Source organism: Anabrus simplex, chromosome 1, assembly GCF_040414725.1.
Source record: "Anabrus simplex isolate iqAnaSimp1 chromosome 1, ASM4041472v1, whole genome shotgun sequence".
Taxonomy (NCBI): Eukaryota; Metazoa; Arthropoda; class Insecta; order Orthoptera; family Tettigoniidae; genus Anabrus; species Anabrus simplex.
The window spans coordinates 55,580,686-55,597,528 of NC_090265.1; the positions used below are offsets into that span (position 1 = coordinate 55,580,686).

General features: G+C 38.3%; 1 protein-coding gene across 4 annotated transcripts in view; it reads right to left on the reverse strand.

Moving 5' to 3' along the window:
- Window positions 1-16,843, reverse strand: part of LOC136860994 (endoplasmic reticulum aminopeptidase 1) — a 188,147-nt gene that overhangs the window by 80,165 nt on the left and 91,139 nt on the right. For all 4 annotated transcript variants that reach the window (XM_067138794.2, XM_067138792.2, XM_067138795.2 and 1 more), the window contains one exon: window positions 1,458-1,554. In XM_067138794.2, the coding sequence (XP_066994895.2) occupies window positions 1,458-1,554 (97 nt within the window). The remainder of the gene's footprint in view (window positions 1-1,457; window positions 1,555-16,843) is intronic.

The following is a 16,843-nucleotide window of genomic DNA, read 5'->3' on the forward strand; positions in this document are numbered from 1 at the left end:
CCAGGAACAGTAGCGTAGCCAGGATAGACCGATGGTGGGGACTATAATTACAAAATTATGATAGAAGGTGCTTGTGCATGAGTGTAATTATAAAGACACTGATACAAATTAATTATGTTGATATTCGGATTGCAGTACCAGTACACTTCAAAATCTTACATTAAAATACAGAACAAGAAAAATATGATCAAGGTCAACACTTCTAAAGCAAATGGTATGTCCAGATTACAATATAAAATCCAACTTTTGAGGCTTCTTAGAAAATAGGTTCAATGCGATGGCCAGACATTATATTGAATCAAGAACCGTGGAAGGCACACCCAACAACGAATGGCTGAAGTCCTGATAAAAGAAGAAAAATGGAAATGGATAGGACACACCCTGCATCAAGGCCCTGACAACATATCAAAACAGGCTCTTGAATGGAATCCTGAGGGAGCTAGTAGAAGGGGCAGACCAAGGAAAACATAGCAGCGAACAATGGAGGCAGAGGCGGCAACAGTTGGGAAGTCCTGGCAGAAAACAAGACAGTGGCAGCAAATCGAGTCAGATGGAGAGCTCAAGCCAAGTCAAGAAATTATGTCTTTGTGAATGAATTAATCAACTTTCACTTGTTTATTCAGTTTCTGTTTATTTTCTTTTGTAAAAATTCCATGGAGAGTTGTTAACCCCCAGTACACCCCCCCACCCCCTGGGGGCTATGCCCCTGCCCAGCAAGATGCTTGATATGGATGTGGAAAGTGGGCAACCGGAGGAATACTAAGGGACAAATGGCCAAAAGGATTTGAGGATCCGATGAAGAAAGCAGGGAGGACTGGACCAAAGTGAGAGTTGGTGGGAAGACAGAAGATGAAGGAGTGGTTTATGTTTTAAATAGGCCTGACTAGTGGCTAAAACAACGAATGGCTGAAGCACTGATAAAAGAAAGAAAATGGAAATGGATAGGACACAAGATGATAATGATTATATTTGTTGCTATTTATTCATTGTTTATTATATATATTATGTATGTATGTTGGGTATTCAGCCCGAAGGCTGGTTTGATCCTCTGCAGCTCCGCCAACAGCTGTCATAAATAGCCTAAGCATCACTGAAGACGTGTACTAGGGAAATGAGAAATGAGGTAGTTTCCCATTGCTTTCCTCACCGAGCCAGTCGTTGCTATTACATATCAGTCTGCCAAGCCCACTGAAATGCATGCACCAACCGACCCTATGAGCAATATTTTCACACCATTCATAACAGGGACTGGCTGCATAAGCAATGGTATTACTAGCATCACTCATATCTCAGTCACTTTCATATTGTCAAAGCCAAGGATGAGACTGAGACAGGTCAATGAAAGTAACAAATTTGATGTAGCCCATACCAGAAGACATAGTGCACTGTAAACACTACATCTCGCCAGCAAAGGCATCAATAATATTCAGATTATGAATGAATGAATATTAACTTACTCTTCCGAAGCTGAAATTGTTGAGGTGTGGGTTTGTCCCCAACATCGTACTGGGTGGTGTACGGGTACTGCAGTCCCTGTGCTGGACTATCACTGGACTGCAACATCATAAACAAGCACAGTATATCAGTCAAGCTTGAAAGCCCCATTTCCCTATATTAATTGCAATCAATAGTTTGCATGATTTATATCAACACCTAATTCTTTCTACTGTATTGACTGAGTTACAATTTTGCACCACCATAACCAGTGACAGTGATTAGGAGGGCAGTTGCCCCTTACTTTGATTTTAGCTGCTTGAAACTAAGAATTGCAGGAATTATTTAAAAAAAACCAATTTATACAAGCCCTGTTGCCATATCAGCTAATTTGTTCCTTTATTTTCTTTAACCCTCGAGTATTATTTATTTAGCTTATGGCTAGTACATAACTCTACATACAAATATTGAAAAATATAACAAACAATATAACACTTTAAACAATCAACCAATCTCTAAAACAGTTCATAAACTTAAATCCAAGCTGTCCAACCATTGTACAACCCCATCAGAAGCACGCACAAACTCCTTCAGCTGACCGGAGTATGACCTCCTAGGACATTCGGTGACAATATGATGGATGGTCTGTTTCTTCTCACCACAGTCGCACTCAGGGGAGGAGTGCATACCCCACATATGCAACAATGACCCACATCGTCCATGATTGGTGTGGACTCTGTTGAGAAGAACCCAAGTTCTTCTGGGGAGAGTAAAACCAGGTGGTGGGTGTTGGTGACTAAAGAGGGTCTGCCATTCATCTGGAGCTGAGTTGGTCCACTCCAAATGCCATTCATCAGAACCGTTAAAGTTCCTATTGATGAGTTCCCTTGCAGTCTGAATGGGCAGAGATCTTGACTTCAGATGTCCATACCTAACAACCATGTCTTCATGAATGGGAAGACTTGGGTTCATTGTTACCTTCCTGAACTCACGAATTAGGTTGTTTTGTCTGCGAATCCTTGGAGGTGTTATGTGACTCAACACTGGCAACCAGAAAAGAGGAGTAGATCTGACTGCGCCGCTGACAATGCACACCGTCTGATTCAGAACAACACCAATATTCTTAACATAAGGGCTATTCAGCCAAACAGAAGAACAATACTCGGCTGTAGAGTATACCAGTCCCAGTGCTGACAACCTAAGAATGGATGCTGATGCTCCCCACGTAGAACCTGCAAGTTTCTGAGTGATATTGTTCCTGGTCTTCAGTTTAGCAGCTGTATTCATAAAATGTTTCCTGAAGGATAGTGTCCGATCAAGAGTTACTCCAAGGTACTTGGGGTTAGAATTGTGTGGTAGGGGAGAGTTGTCGAGGGAAACATTCAGGGTAATGTTTGCCTGCCTGTTATTAAGGTGAAAGAGACAGGTTTCCATTTTGCTGATGCTAGGTATCAAACACCACTTATCAAAGTACTCACTCAAAATGACAAGGTCTCTGTTCAGAATTGCTTGTATCTCATTCATATTGCGCCAACAACAAATAACATTGCCTTTTATCATTCTATTGTTGTTTTACAATTTGCGAGCTCATACCCACTCCTCCATTACTACGTCAGCTAGCATAGTGATAAGTTGTGTTGTCATATGTCCAAGTGAGCAGCAGTAAAATAAATAAACAGCGAGTGTGTCATCTTAGTTTATGAAGTGCACCATGCTCCCAGTCATGTAATGAATATTTCCTTCACTTTTATTTTGTTACCTTTTCAGCGATGCAAAATATAACACCTAACAAGTGGGTTCTCTATGCAGGTCGAGATCAAAACTGACAGATAACAGAGTTGAGTGGCTATTCAACGAGGATCCAGGGCTCAACTTTGAAACAATAAAGAAGGCATCTTTACTACTTTTAACTATTCATGATTCTGGAACAGCTGATGAAGCTACAGGTAAACTAGAGATAGTTTTGGATTACAGTGTAACAAAGGGAGAAATCGACACAGTTGTTCAACCGGGAGGTGTGTATTCCGTTGCACATGTGACAGGAAGATGGCCACTGGTTGTATTCTATACTCTAATGGATATAACAGAATCAATGTTCAAATCAATTTTCTTGCAAATGAGCAAATCCAGAAAAGAAGAGAAGGATTTTCTTGCAATAGCATTTCCCTCATGCAGCCTAAGCTAGTGCAAAGAGGTGAAATTCCTTCACTTTCTGCCAACTTAACAACTTTCCTCGAGAAATGCAAAGAATCACAGGTTGAAGGAATTGAGGAGTCTGCTACCTAGAAGGGAAGACAGTGTGTGATATGTGGATGAGAAAAAAATACCTTTACCACAATAAGGTGTGACTCATGCCATAGCTTTGTTTGTAATAAAGGGCACATGAAAACAATGCGTACTTGTGAGAAGTGTCAAGCAGGCCTCAAAAATTGGCAAGACAATTAACTCTGCAGATCTAAAGAAACTGGTGATAAGTGATACTGTCTCATTATTGATAGCCTATGTCATTTTATATTGTAATGAAAGTGTGTTGATCAGTTCCTCTTGGATGCAATAGAGAACCACTCCCAAGTGGACTGCATTTATACAGACTTCTCAAAAGCTTTTGACACTGTCGATCACGATATTTTGCTGCAAAAACTAATGGGCTACGGAATTAATGGGCCTCTCCTCTCATGGTTTGAATCATATCTTAAAAATCGCCTGCAGATTGTTAAAATAAGGAATCATTTTTCTGCGCCTATTATTGTTACCAGTGGAGTTCCTCAAGGGTCTCACCTTGCGCCCTTACGTTTTACTCTCTACATAAATGACATTAAAAATATACTTAAGAATTCTAAATTGCTTTTGTTTGCCGACGATGCAAAAATTTTTATGCAAATTAATTGTCCACTTGATTGTTTAAAACTTCAAGAAGATTTACATCATCTGGAAAAGTACTGTATTCAAAATGGGTTGAAACTTAATCATGAGAAATATAAAATAATATCGTTTTTTAAAAACAAGAAGAAAATATCATTTCCGTACAAATTTAGTAATAACAACATTCTAACTCCTGTTTCACAAGTTAATGACCTTGGTGTTTTATTCAGTTATAACCTATCATTTAATGAACATATTGAAAATATTTGTAAGAAAGCATTTCAAAGATTGGGTTGCATGACTAGATATTCTAGGGAATTTTCAAACGTAGCTACCTATTGATTGCTGTATGTATCTATGGTACGCCCTATACTAGAATACTGTACACCTGTTTGGAACCCTTCTCATCAGACCTCTATCCATAGATTAGATTCAGTACAACATAAATTTCGTCTATATTCTTTTAGAGCAGGATTCTCGTATGATAATGTTGATTATACATCCCTACAACAGTCCTTAAATCTGCATAGCCTGTCACAACGCCGTGAATTACTGGATACACTCTTCATTTATTGCTTCATTCCTTGGTGAATTGTCCACAACTCCTTGCAAAAATTAACGTACATGTACCAGTCAGACGCACAAGGTTCAAGAATACATTGTCTACAAATTGGCATAGAACTAACTATGCATTCAATGGGCCAATTGAACGAATGTCAAGATCTCTAAACAAAGTGGATATTGATATATTTAACTGCTCATTGTCAAAATTTAGAACTCATTTACATAATCTCCAGAATTGACTATTACTTTCCTGTGCTTGCTTGTTGGATGCGCTTGAGAACGGTTGGCTGTTGAGAGAGCTCTTGCATTATTGTAGTGATAAAGTATTGAAAACCTATTGAAATAGCTTAATTTTGTGTATATCTGATTCATTTAGTGCTGTTTATATAGTGGTGTTTAGTGCTTGTTGGTAGAAATTGGGAGTAGTAATAATTATTTAAATTTTGTAACAAGTAATTCAGTTGGTCTTCAGTAAATTACGTTTTCTAGGTTAAGTAGGCTAGCTAGGTGCACCTTGTTTCGAATTTAGGTTTAGGTAATACTTTAGGTAACAATATTAACTTTAAAAATATTTGTAAATATCTGTAGGTTCGTTGGTTGTACTTACAAAGGCAGATTATCATAAGGAATAGTATCGTAACTTCTGCAGCAACTTCTCCGGTATTTCGTATAGATGTACGTTCAAACTATCGCGAAGGTAATAATTTACTACATTAAAAAACACGATACGCCTGTAAACTTCCATTTAAAAAGAAGTTAGAGAGATTACACGGTAATAGTTAACAGTCGTATTGTTATTAATTATTGTCGCTCCTCATATTCAAATATTGCATTGTTGGCTACAGTCGTGAACAAAGGGTGTAGTGTAGTCAAGTAAATATAAATAAAAATCAGCTGACCTTGTATTCCATTCATTTGTACTTCTGAGTAGGTAGTTAGTATCTGTAATTTATATTTCGCTCCCTCGATCTTTCAGTATTTATGAGCGGTTAGCTATTAATAATAAAGTTCATATATCCCAGTAATTGCAGTTCAAGTCCCTGGAGTAGTAGTAGTAGTAGTTTTGATAGAAATATTTGAGAAATTATTGTAGACAACCTCGTATTTTTCAGTAGGCCTAATTAAGGACACTTTTTTTTCTCCGTCCCGTGGAGTAGGGACAATAATAGTAATCCACCAGCTGTAATAATCACATAACCACATTTCAGTAGAATTGTAGTGAAGATAAGGTATAATATTTTAGATAGTATCTTGCCAGTTATATTCATGTTTTTCTTCGTGTACGGCAATCCTTTTGATACTTAAAACGCAGTGTAGTGTAGTGTAGATACATTGTAGTATAGATACAGTACATTTAGATAGTGCCGTATCTTGCCTGCTATATTCGTGTGTTATCTTTCGTGTATATCTATTAGACCGTAATACTAATAATAATTTGTCTAAGCATTTAGCTTCGTTGGTAATCTTTGAGTACAGTACGGTAGTTCTTGAAATTTCATTTCTGTTGTGCTTAGTAGTGACATACGGTATGGTACCGGTATCGTAATTAGGATACGTCTGAAAGTAGTTTAAAAATTACTGTAGTGTACTGTACAGTAGTATACGAGTAATATCCTATTAGAATTTAGTGTGCTTATTTTATTATTGTAAAATATTTGTGTAGTACTGGTGTGGTAGAGGTATTCGTAGAAACTCTTAATAAAATATTGTTGAAATTAGGATAGGCTTAATTGCAGTTTGGAATTGTGTAGTTCTTGTGTATTACTTTCGATATTCAGTAATTAACAGCAGCTTTTATCCTGTTAGGGGTTGTAGGATAAAAAAATACAGCACGACTAAGTAGTATTGTAGTGTAGTCGTATATTAATTACCTTATTGTTGTGTACTATCCCAGACAATATATCCCTCCGTTCATTTATTTTTTTGCAAATAAGTTATTCTATTTTTTAATTTAAAATTTTCCCCCCATAAAGAATGGCTAAGGAGCGCGAGTGTACTTATTGTGGGTGTGGTGAGGCATTGAGGGGTATGAGGGAAGAGTTGGAAAGTTTGAGGGAGATAATTAGGATTCTCACAGAAGACAGGAAGGAAGATAGGACTAACTCAAACAATGTACAGGTTACAGTAGGTGTACAAGAGGGAGGGGAAGGAAAGGGAGGAGTTGTAGAAGACAGGTGGTCTAATGTTCTAAGGGGAAGGAGATTGCAGGCCAAGGGCTCTATTCAGGATCAGAATTCAGGACAGGTGTCTGTGCGAAATCGGTACGAGTCACTCCAGGTAGAACAACAGAGGGAAGATGAGGGACAGGGAACTGTTGCTGAGATGTGTGGAAGTAGGAGGAAGGGAAAAGGTAGGAAAGGGAAATGTAGAGTAAAGGATAAGAAAAGACAGGTGGAACAGGGTCATGGGAAGGAGAAAAAGGAGGAGAAAGTAGCTTCTGCAGCTATCAGGAAAGATAGGGCTAATCAGGAGGGGATGGGTTCAAATGAGGTGGGTAGTGTTGAGGCTCTGGTCATGGGGGATTCCATCGTTAGACACATGGGGAAAGTGTGTAGAGGAAAGGGAACCAGGGTAGAATGTTATCCAGGAATTAGGTTGAGACAGATGTTGAGGAAAGTAGAAGAGAGGGAGGAGGGGAAGGAGAAGATGGTAGTGTTACACACCAACAACGTAAGGCAAGCTGATATAAGTACCAACATAGTTGGAGATGTGTGGGATCTGGTAAATGCAGCACGAGAAAGCGGAGATTGTTATTAGTGGAGTACTGTGTAGGAGGGATACTGATTGGAGGGTGATTGGGGATTTAAATGGGTATGTGGGAAACTGGGAGTGAAATTTCTAGATCCTAATGGGTGGATAGGAGATAGGGATCTGCGCTCGGACGGCCTTCATTTAAACCGCAGTGGTACGTATAAGTTAGGAAATTTGTTTGGAAGGGTAATAGGGAGGTACATTCAGGGAAACGGGATGGCCTAGGGAGCGGTGATAAGGGAACAGGGAACTGGAAATCAAGTAGGGATGACATAAAATTGTTAGTGTTGAACTGTAGAAGTATTGTAAAGAAAGGAGAATTAAGAAATTTAATAGATATATATTTACCAGATATTGTAATAGGAGTTGAATCATGGCTGAGAAATGATATAATGGTCGCAGAAATTTTCTCACGGCACTGGAGTGTGTATCGTACAGATAGGATAGGAAAGGTGGGAGGGGGAGTTTTCATTCTGGTGAAAGAAGAATTTGTAAGCTACGAAAAAGTTAAAGATGAGACACATGAAATTCTAGGTGTAAGGCTCATTTCTAAAGATAATAGGCAACTTGATATATTTGGAGTGTACAGATCGGGAAAGAGTAGCACTGATGCAGATTCGGAATTATTTGATAGGATAGTCAGCTATGTGGGAAACGACATGGAAAGAAATGTGATTGTAGCAGGAGATCTGAATTTGCCAGATGTCAATTGGGAAGGAAATGCGAACGACAGGAAGCATGACCAACAAATGGCAAATAAGTAAATATGGGAAGGACAGCTGATCCAGAAAGTGATGGAACCAACCAGGGGGAAAAATATCCTGGATGTGGTGCTGATAAAACCAGATGAGCTCTATAGGGAAACTGAAGTAATAGATGGTATTAGTGATCATGAAGCTGTTTTTGTGGTAGTTAAAAATAAATGTGATAGAAAGGAAGGTCTTAAAAGTAGGACTGTTAGGCAGTACCATATGGCTGATAAAGCAGGTATGAGGCAGTTTCTAAAAAGTAACTATAATCGGTGGAAAACGGTAAATAAAAATGTAAACAGACTCTGGGATGGGTTTAAAGAAATTGTTGAGGAATGCGAAAACAGGTTTGTACCTTTAAGGGTGGTAAGTAATGGTAAAGACCCACCTTATTATAATAGAGAAATAAAGAGACTAAGAAGGAGGTGCAGACTGGAAAGAAATAGAGTTAGAAATGGCTGTGGAAGTAAGGAGAAATTGAAGGAACTTACTAGAAAATTGAATCTAGCAAAGAAGGCAGCTAAGGATAACATGATGGCAAGCATAATTGGCAGTCATACAAATTTTAGTGAAAAATGGAAGGGTATGTATAGGTATTTTAAGGCAGAAACAGGTTCCAAGAAGGACATTCCAGGAATAATTAATGAACAAGGGGAGTGTGTATGTGAGGATCTTCAAAAGGCAGAAGTATTCTGTCAGCAGTATGTAAAGATTGTTGGTTACAAGGATAATGTCGAGATAGAGGAAGAGACTAAGGCCAAAGAAGTAATAAAATTTACATATGATAACAATGACATTTACAATAAGATACAAAAATTGAAAACTAGAAAAGCGGCTGGAATGGTCAGATTTCTGGGGATATACTAAAGACAATGGGTTGGGATATAGTACCATATCTGAAGTACTTATTTGATTATTCTTTGGCCAAAGGAGCTATACCAGATGAATGGAGAGTTGCTATAGTAGCCCCTGTGTATAAAGGAAAGGGTGATAGACATAAAGCTGAAAATTACAGGCCAGTAAGTTTGACATGCATTGTATGTAAGCTTTGGGAAGGCATTCTTTCTGATTATATTAGACATGTTTGTGAAATTAATAACTGGTTCGATAGAAGGCAATTCGGTTTTAGGAAAGGTTATTCCACTGAAGCTCAAGTTGTAGTCTTCCAGCAAGATATAGCAGATATCTTGGATTCTGGAGGTCAAATGGACTGTATCGCGATTGACATGTCTAAAGCATTTGATAGGGTGGATCATGGGAGACTACTGGCAAAAATGAGTGCAATTGGACTAGACAAAAGAATGACTGAATGGGTTGCTATATTTCTAGAAAATAGATCTCAGACAGTTAGAGTAGGTGAAGCTTTATCTGACCCTGTAATAGTTGAGAGGGGAGTTCCTCAGGGCAGTGTTATCGGACCTTTATGTTTTCTTATATATATAAATGATATGAGTAAAGGAGTGGAATCGGAGGTAAGGCTTTTTGCGGATGATGTTATTCTCTATAGAGTGATAAATAAGTTACAAGATTGTGAGCAACTGCAACGTGACCTCGAAAATATTGTGAGATGGACAGCAGGCAATGGTATGTTGATAAACGGGGTTAAAAGTCAGGTTGTGAGTTTCACAAATAGGAAAAGTCCTCTCAGTTTTAATTACTGTGTTGATGGGGTGAAAGTTCCTTTTGGGGATCATTGTAAGTATCTAGGTGTTAATATAAGGAAAGATCTTCACTGGGGTAATCACATAAATGGGATTGTAAATAAAGGGTACCGATCTCTGCACATGGTTATGAGGGTGTTTAGGGGTTGTAGTAAGGATGTAAAGGAGAGTGCATAGTGTCTCTGGTAAGGCTCCAACTAGAGTATGGTTCCAGTGTATGGGACCCTCACCAGGATTACCTGATTGAAGAACTGGAAAAAATCCAAAGAAAAGCAGCTCGATTTGTTCTGGGTGATTTCCGACAAAAGAGTAGCGTTACAAAAATGTTGCAATGTTTGGGTTGGGAAGAATTGAGAGAAAGAAGAAGAGCTGCTCGACTAAGTGGTATGTTCCGAGCTGTCAGCGGAGAGATGGCGTGGAATGACATTAGTAGATGAATAGGTTTGAATGGCGTCTATAAAAGTAGGAAAGATCACAATATGAAGATAAAGTTGGAATTCAAGAGGACAAACTGGGGCAAATATTCATTTATAGGAAGGGGAGTTAGGGATTGGAATAACTTACCAAGGGAGATGTTCAATAAATTTTCAATTTCTTTGAAATCATTTCGGAAAAGGCTAGGAAAGCAACAGATAGGGAATCTGCCACCTGGGCGACTGCCCTAAATGCAGATCAGTATTGATTGATTGACTTTGTATATATCTGTACATATTTTTCTACGTATACTCCATTGAACTTTCTTTTTACTGTATTTTGTATTACTTTTGTATTACTTTCCTGTGCTTACTTGTAATATATCCTGTGGATATATCTGTACATATTTTTTCTACTTATACTCCATTGAACTTTCTTTTTACTGTGTTTTGTCTATACTTCTCTACTGTTATGTAAAATGGTATTTCCGTTAATAAAGTATTATTATTTGCAGTGTGTGCTTGCAAAAAGCATTGGGCCAGATGAACATAAGTCAGCCATCAGCTATGGCAACATAGTGATATAATGAAAGTTTATTTTATTACTGGTATTGATTAATTAAACAGTGATTTGACTCATATAATGAAAGTTTATTCTATTTTTATTTAAACTGTGATTTAGCTCATAAACCGTGGTAACATAAAAACAGCTATTCCTTACATGTGTAGAAAGTACGCCACATGTCCGTTTGAGAGTTAATTATTAACAAACCTGGGTACTTTTTGTTGTCTATAAATGTTTTTGCCTCCCCACTTCTAATTTCTAATCACCACCACTGACCATATCCATGGCTTGGTATGAATGTGATATTCAAAGCAAAGCCATCACCATCCAGGTGATGAAGGCCCCTGGTAAAACAGAACTTAAAGGCTTCCACTATTCGTAACCTTGGCACAGAGCAGGATAGAGTGATTAGCTCTATGCCTGGCCATCTTTTCCCCCAAGAATTAACCTGGTACTTTTTTTTTTTTTTTTTTTGTAGGCTTAATGGATCTCTGGGCCATGTGCCACTCCAGAAGTGGAAGTCTTTAATTTGAGGGTGTTGATGCTGATGAAATGGAAGACCCAATAGGAACAAGGCACCTGGAATTTATAACATTCCCTCTGAATTACTGACAGCCTTTGAAGAAACTGGCATGGCAAGGTTATTTCATTTAGTGTGTAAGATGTATGAGACAGGCGAAAGTGCCGTCCGATTTTTGGCAGAATGTTGTTATACCTATTCCCAAGAAAGCCTGTGCTGACAATTGTGAAAACTACGGCACCATTAGTTTAGTATCTCATGCCTGCAAAATTTTAACATGTATTATTTACAGAAGAATGGAAAGACAAGCTGAAGCTGAGTTGGGAGAAGATCAATTTGGCTTCAGAAGAAATGTAGGAACACGTGAAGCAATCCTGACTTTACGTCTGATCTTAGAGGATCAAATTAAGAAGGACAAGCCCACGTACATGGCATTTGTAGATCTAGAAGAGGCATTCGATAATGTTGATTGGACCGAGCTATTTAAGATTCTGAAGGTGATTGGGATCAGATACCGATAACGAAGAATTATCTACAATCTGTACAATAAAAATCAGTCTGCAGTGATAAGAATCGAGGGCTTTGAAAAAGAAGCAATAATCCAGAAAGGAGTGAGGCAAGGCTGTAGTTTGTCCCCCCATCTTTTCAATGTTTACAAAGAACAGGCAGTACAGGAAATCAAAGTGGAATTTGGAAAGGGAATCAGAATCCAAGGAGAGGAAATCAAGACCTTGAGATTTGTCAATGATATTGTTATTTTATCTGAGATTGCAGAAGATCTCAAGAAGCCGCTGAATGGTATGGAAAATGTTTTGGGTAAGGAGAACAAGATGAAAATAAATAAGTCCAAAACAAAAGTAATGGAGTGCAGTCAAACGAAGGCAGGTGATGCAGGAAATATTAGACTAGGAAATGAAGTCTTAAAGGAAGTAGATGAATATTGTTATTTGGATAGTAAAATAACTAACGTAGCAGAAGTAAGGACATAAAATGCAGACTAGCACAAGCAAGGAAGAGGTTTCTTAAGAAAAGAAATTTGCTCACTTCAAACATTGATATAGGAATTAGAAAGAGAAAGATGTTTCTGAAGAGTTTCATCTGGAGCGTGGCATTGTATGGAAGTGAAACATGGACGATAACTAGCTCAGAAAGAAAGAGAATAGAAGCTTTTGAAATGTGGTGTTACAGAAGAATGCTGAAGGTGAGATGAATATATCGAATCACGATACTGAATCGAATTGGTGAGAGGAGATCGATTTGGCTAAATTTGACGAGAAGAAGAGATAGAATGATAGGACACATCTTAAGACATCCAGGACTTATTCATTTAGTTTTTGAAGGAATTGTAGGTATTAAGAACAGTAGGGGTAGACCAAGGTATGAATATGACAAGCAGATTAGAGCAGATGTAGGAAGTAATAGTTACGTAGAAATGAAAATAGCACGGCATAGAATGGCATGGAGAGCTGCATCAAACTAGTCTATGGACTGATAACTCAAACAACAACATGAGCAGCATTTCTATTCAATAAGAAATGCATGCACTGGATAATATCAACCTGCAGTGCATTTCAATTATTATGAAACTGTCCAAATAATAATTCTTTCACAAAATTATCTGGGTATAATAGCCCTTAAGGACAAAAAGGACACTCTGTCTCTGATAGTTTCTTTCTTTCTTTCTTTCTTTCTTTCTTTCTTTCTTTCTTCCTTCCTTCTTCTCCTTCTTCTTCTGTTTTGGTTGACTATGGACCACATTAATTTGAATTCAGCTTCATTTGTTTCTGGGTTTAAATCTCGTCCACTTCTCCTTCATCCTTTCACTCTGCAATCTCCTCCTTTTTTCTGTCCACGGCACTTGGATACGGGATCTAACTTTTTCTTGGAACCTCAAGATGGCCTTGATCTTCCACTTGTAAGCATCCCTGTTGCTGATTTCCATTCCTTGTATTCCCATTTCTTCCAGGTCCTTCTTCCCCTCCTGATACCACTGCACCGTAGTTTTCCTGATGTCAAAATTTCTTATTATCCAATTGGTCGGTTTTCCTGGGTTCATTTTGTAGATATGTCCAAAGAACATGGTTCTCCTCTTCTGGATGGTATTTGAGATCTTTTCCATCTTGATTTCCTTTCTTTCTGTATGATACATCACCGAGCTCGATAGCTGTAGTCGCTTAAGTGCCGCCAGTATCCAGTATTCAGGAGACAGTAGGTTCGAACCCCACTGTCGGCAGCCCTGAAAATTGTTTTCCGTGGTTTCCCATTTTCACACCAGGCAAATGCTGGGGCTGTACCTTAATTAAGACCACGGCCGCTTCCTTCCCACTCCTAGCCCTTTCCTGTCCCATCATCGCAATAAGACTTATCTGTGTCGTATGATACATCCTCTGTTCTTTAGTCAATCAATCAATCAATCAATCAATACTGATCTGCATTTAGGGCAGCCGCCCAGGTGTCAGATTCCCTTTCTGTTGCTTTCCTAGCCTTTTCCTAAATGATTTCAAAGAAATTGGAAATTTATTGAACGTCTCCCTTGGTAAGTTATTCCAATCCCTAACTCCCCTTCCTATAAATGAATATTTGCCCCGGTTTGTCCTCTTGAATTCCAACTTTATCTTCATATTGTGATCTTTCCTACTTTTATAAACGCCATTCAAACTTATTCGTCTACTAATGTCATTCCACGCCATCTCTCTGCTGACAGCTCGGAACATACCACTTAGTCTAGCAGCTCTTCTTCTTTCTCTCAATTCTTCCCAACCCAAACATTGCAACATTTTCATAATGCTACTCTTTTGTCGGAAATCACCCAGAACAAATCGAGCTGCTTTTCTTTGGATTTTTTTCAGTTCCTGAATCAGGTAATCCTGGTGAGGGTCACATACACTGGAACCATACTCTAGTTGGGGTCATACCAGAGACTTATATGCCCTCTCCTTTACGTCCTTACTACAACCCCTAAACACCCTCATAACCATGTGCAGAGATCTGTAACCTTTATTTACAATCCCATTTATGTGATTACCCCAATGAAGATCTTTCCTTATATTAACACCTAGATACTTACAATGATCCCCAAAAGGAACTTTCACCCCATCAACACAGTAATTAAAACTGAGAGGACTTTTCCTATTTGTGAAACTCACAACTTGACTTTTAACCCCGTTTATCAACATACCATTGCCTGCTGTCCATCTCACAACATTTTCGAGGTCACGTTGCAGTTGCTCACAATCTTGTAACTTATTTATCACTCTATAGAGAATAACATCATCCGCAAAAAGCCTTACCTCCGATTCCACTCCTATACTCATATCATTTATATATATAAAAAAACATAAACATCCGATAATACTGCCTTGAGGAATTCCCCTCTTAATTATTACAGGGTCAGATAAAGCTTCACCTACTCTAACTGTCTGAGATCTATTTTCTAGAAATATAGCAACCCATTCAGTCACTCTTTTGTCTAGTCCAATTGCACTCATTTTTGCCAGTAGTCTCCCATGATCCACCCTATCAAATGCTTTAGACAGGTCAATCGCGATACAGTCCATTTGACCTCCAGAATCCAAGATATCTGCTATATCTTGCTGGAAGACTACAACTTGAGCTTCAGTGGAATAACCTTTCCTAAAACCGAATTGCCTTCTATCGAACCAGTTATTAATTTCACAAACATGTCTAATAAATCAGAAAGAATGCCTTCCCAAAGCTTACATACAATGCATGTCAAACTTACTGGCCTGTAATTTTCAGCTTTATGTCTATCACCCTTTCCTTTATACACAGGGGCTACTATAGCAACTCTCCATTCATCTGGTATAGCTCCTTTGGCCAAAGAATAATCAAATAAGTACTTCAGATATGGTACTATATCCCAACCCATTGTCTTTAGTATATCCCCAGAAATCTGATCAATTCCAGCCGCTTTTCTAGTTTTCAACTTTTGTATCTTATTGTAAATGTCATTGTTATCATATGTAAATTTTATTACTTCTTTGGCCTTAGTCTCTTCCTCTATCTCGACATTATCCTTGTAACCAACAATCTTTACATACTGCTGACTGAATACTTCTGCCTTTTGAAGATCCTCACATACACACTCCCCTTGTTCATTAATTATTCCTGGAATGTCCTTCTTGGAACCTGTTTCTGCCTTGAAATACCTATACATACCCTTCCATTTTTCACTAAAATTTGTATGACTGCCAATTATGCTTGCCATCATGTTATCCTTAGCTGCCTTCTTTGCTAGATTCAATTTTCTAGTAAGTTCCTTCAATTTCTCCTTACTTCCACAACCATTTCTAACTCTATTTCTTTCCAGTCTGCACCTCCTTCTTAGTCTCTTTATTTCTCTATTATAATAAGGTGGGTCTTTACCATTCCTTACCACCCTTAAAGGTACAAACCTGTTTTCGCATTCCTCAACAATTTCTTTAAACCCATCCCAGAGTCTGTTTACATTTTTATTTACCGTTTTCCACCGATCATAGTTACTTTTTAGAAACTGCCTCATACCTGCTTTATCAGCCATATGGTACTGCCTAACAGTCCTACTTTTAAGACCTTCCTTTCTATCACATTTATTTTTAACTACCACAAAAACAGCTTCATGATCACTAATACCATCTATTACTTCAGTTTCCCTATAGAGCTCATCTGGTTTTATCAGCACCACATCCAGGATATTTTTCCCCCTGGTTGGTTCCATCACTTTCTGGATCAGCTGTCCTTCCCATATTTACTTATTTGCCATTTGTTGGTCATGCTTCCTGTCGTTCGCATTTCCTTCCCAATTGACATCTGGCAAATTCAGATCTCCCGCTACAATCACATTTCTTTCCATGTCGTTTCCCACATAGCTGACTATCCTATCAAATAATTACGAATCCGCATCAGTGCTACCCTTTCCCGATCTGTACACTCCAAATATATCAAGTTGCCTATTATCTTTAGAAATGAGCCTTACACCTAGAATTTCATGTGTTTCATCTTTAACTTTTTCGTAGCTTACAAATTCTTCTTTTACCAGAATGAACACTCCCCCTCCCTCCCTTCCTATCCTATCTCTACGATACACACTCCAGTGCCGTGAGAAAATTTCTGCGTCCATTATATCATTTCTCAGCCATGATTCAACTCCTATTACAATATCTGGTAAATATATATCTATTAAATTACTTAATTCTATTCCTTTCTTTACAATACTTCTACAGTTCAACACTAACAATTTTATGTCATCCCTACTTGATTTCCAGTTCCCTGTTCCCTTATCACCGCTCCCTAGGCCATCCCGTTTCCCTGAATGTACCTCCCTA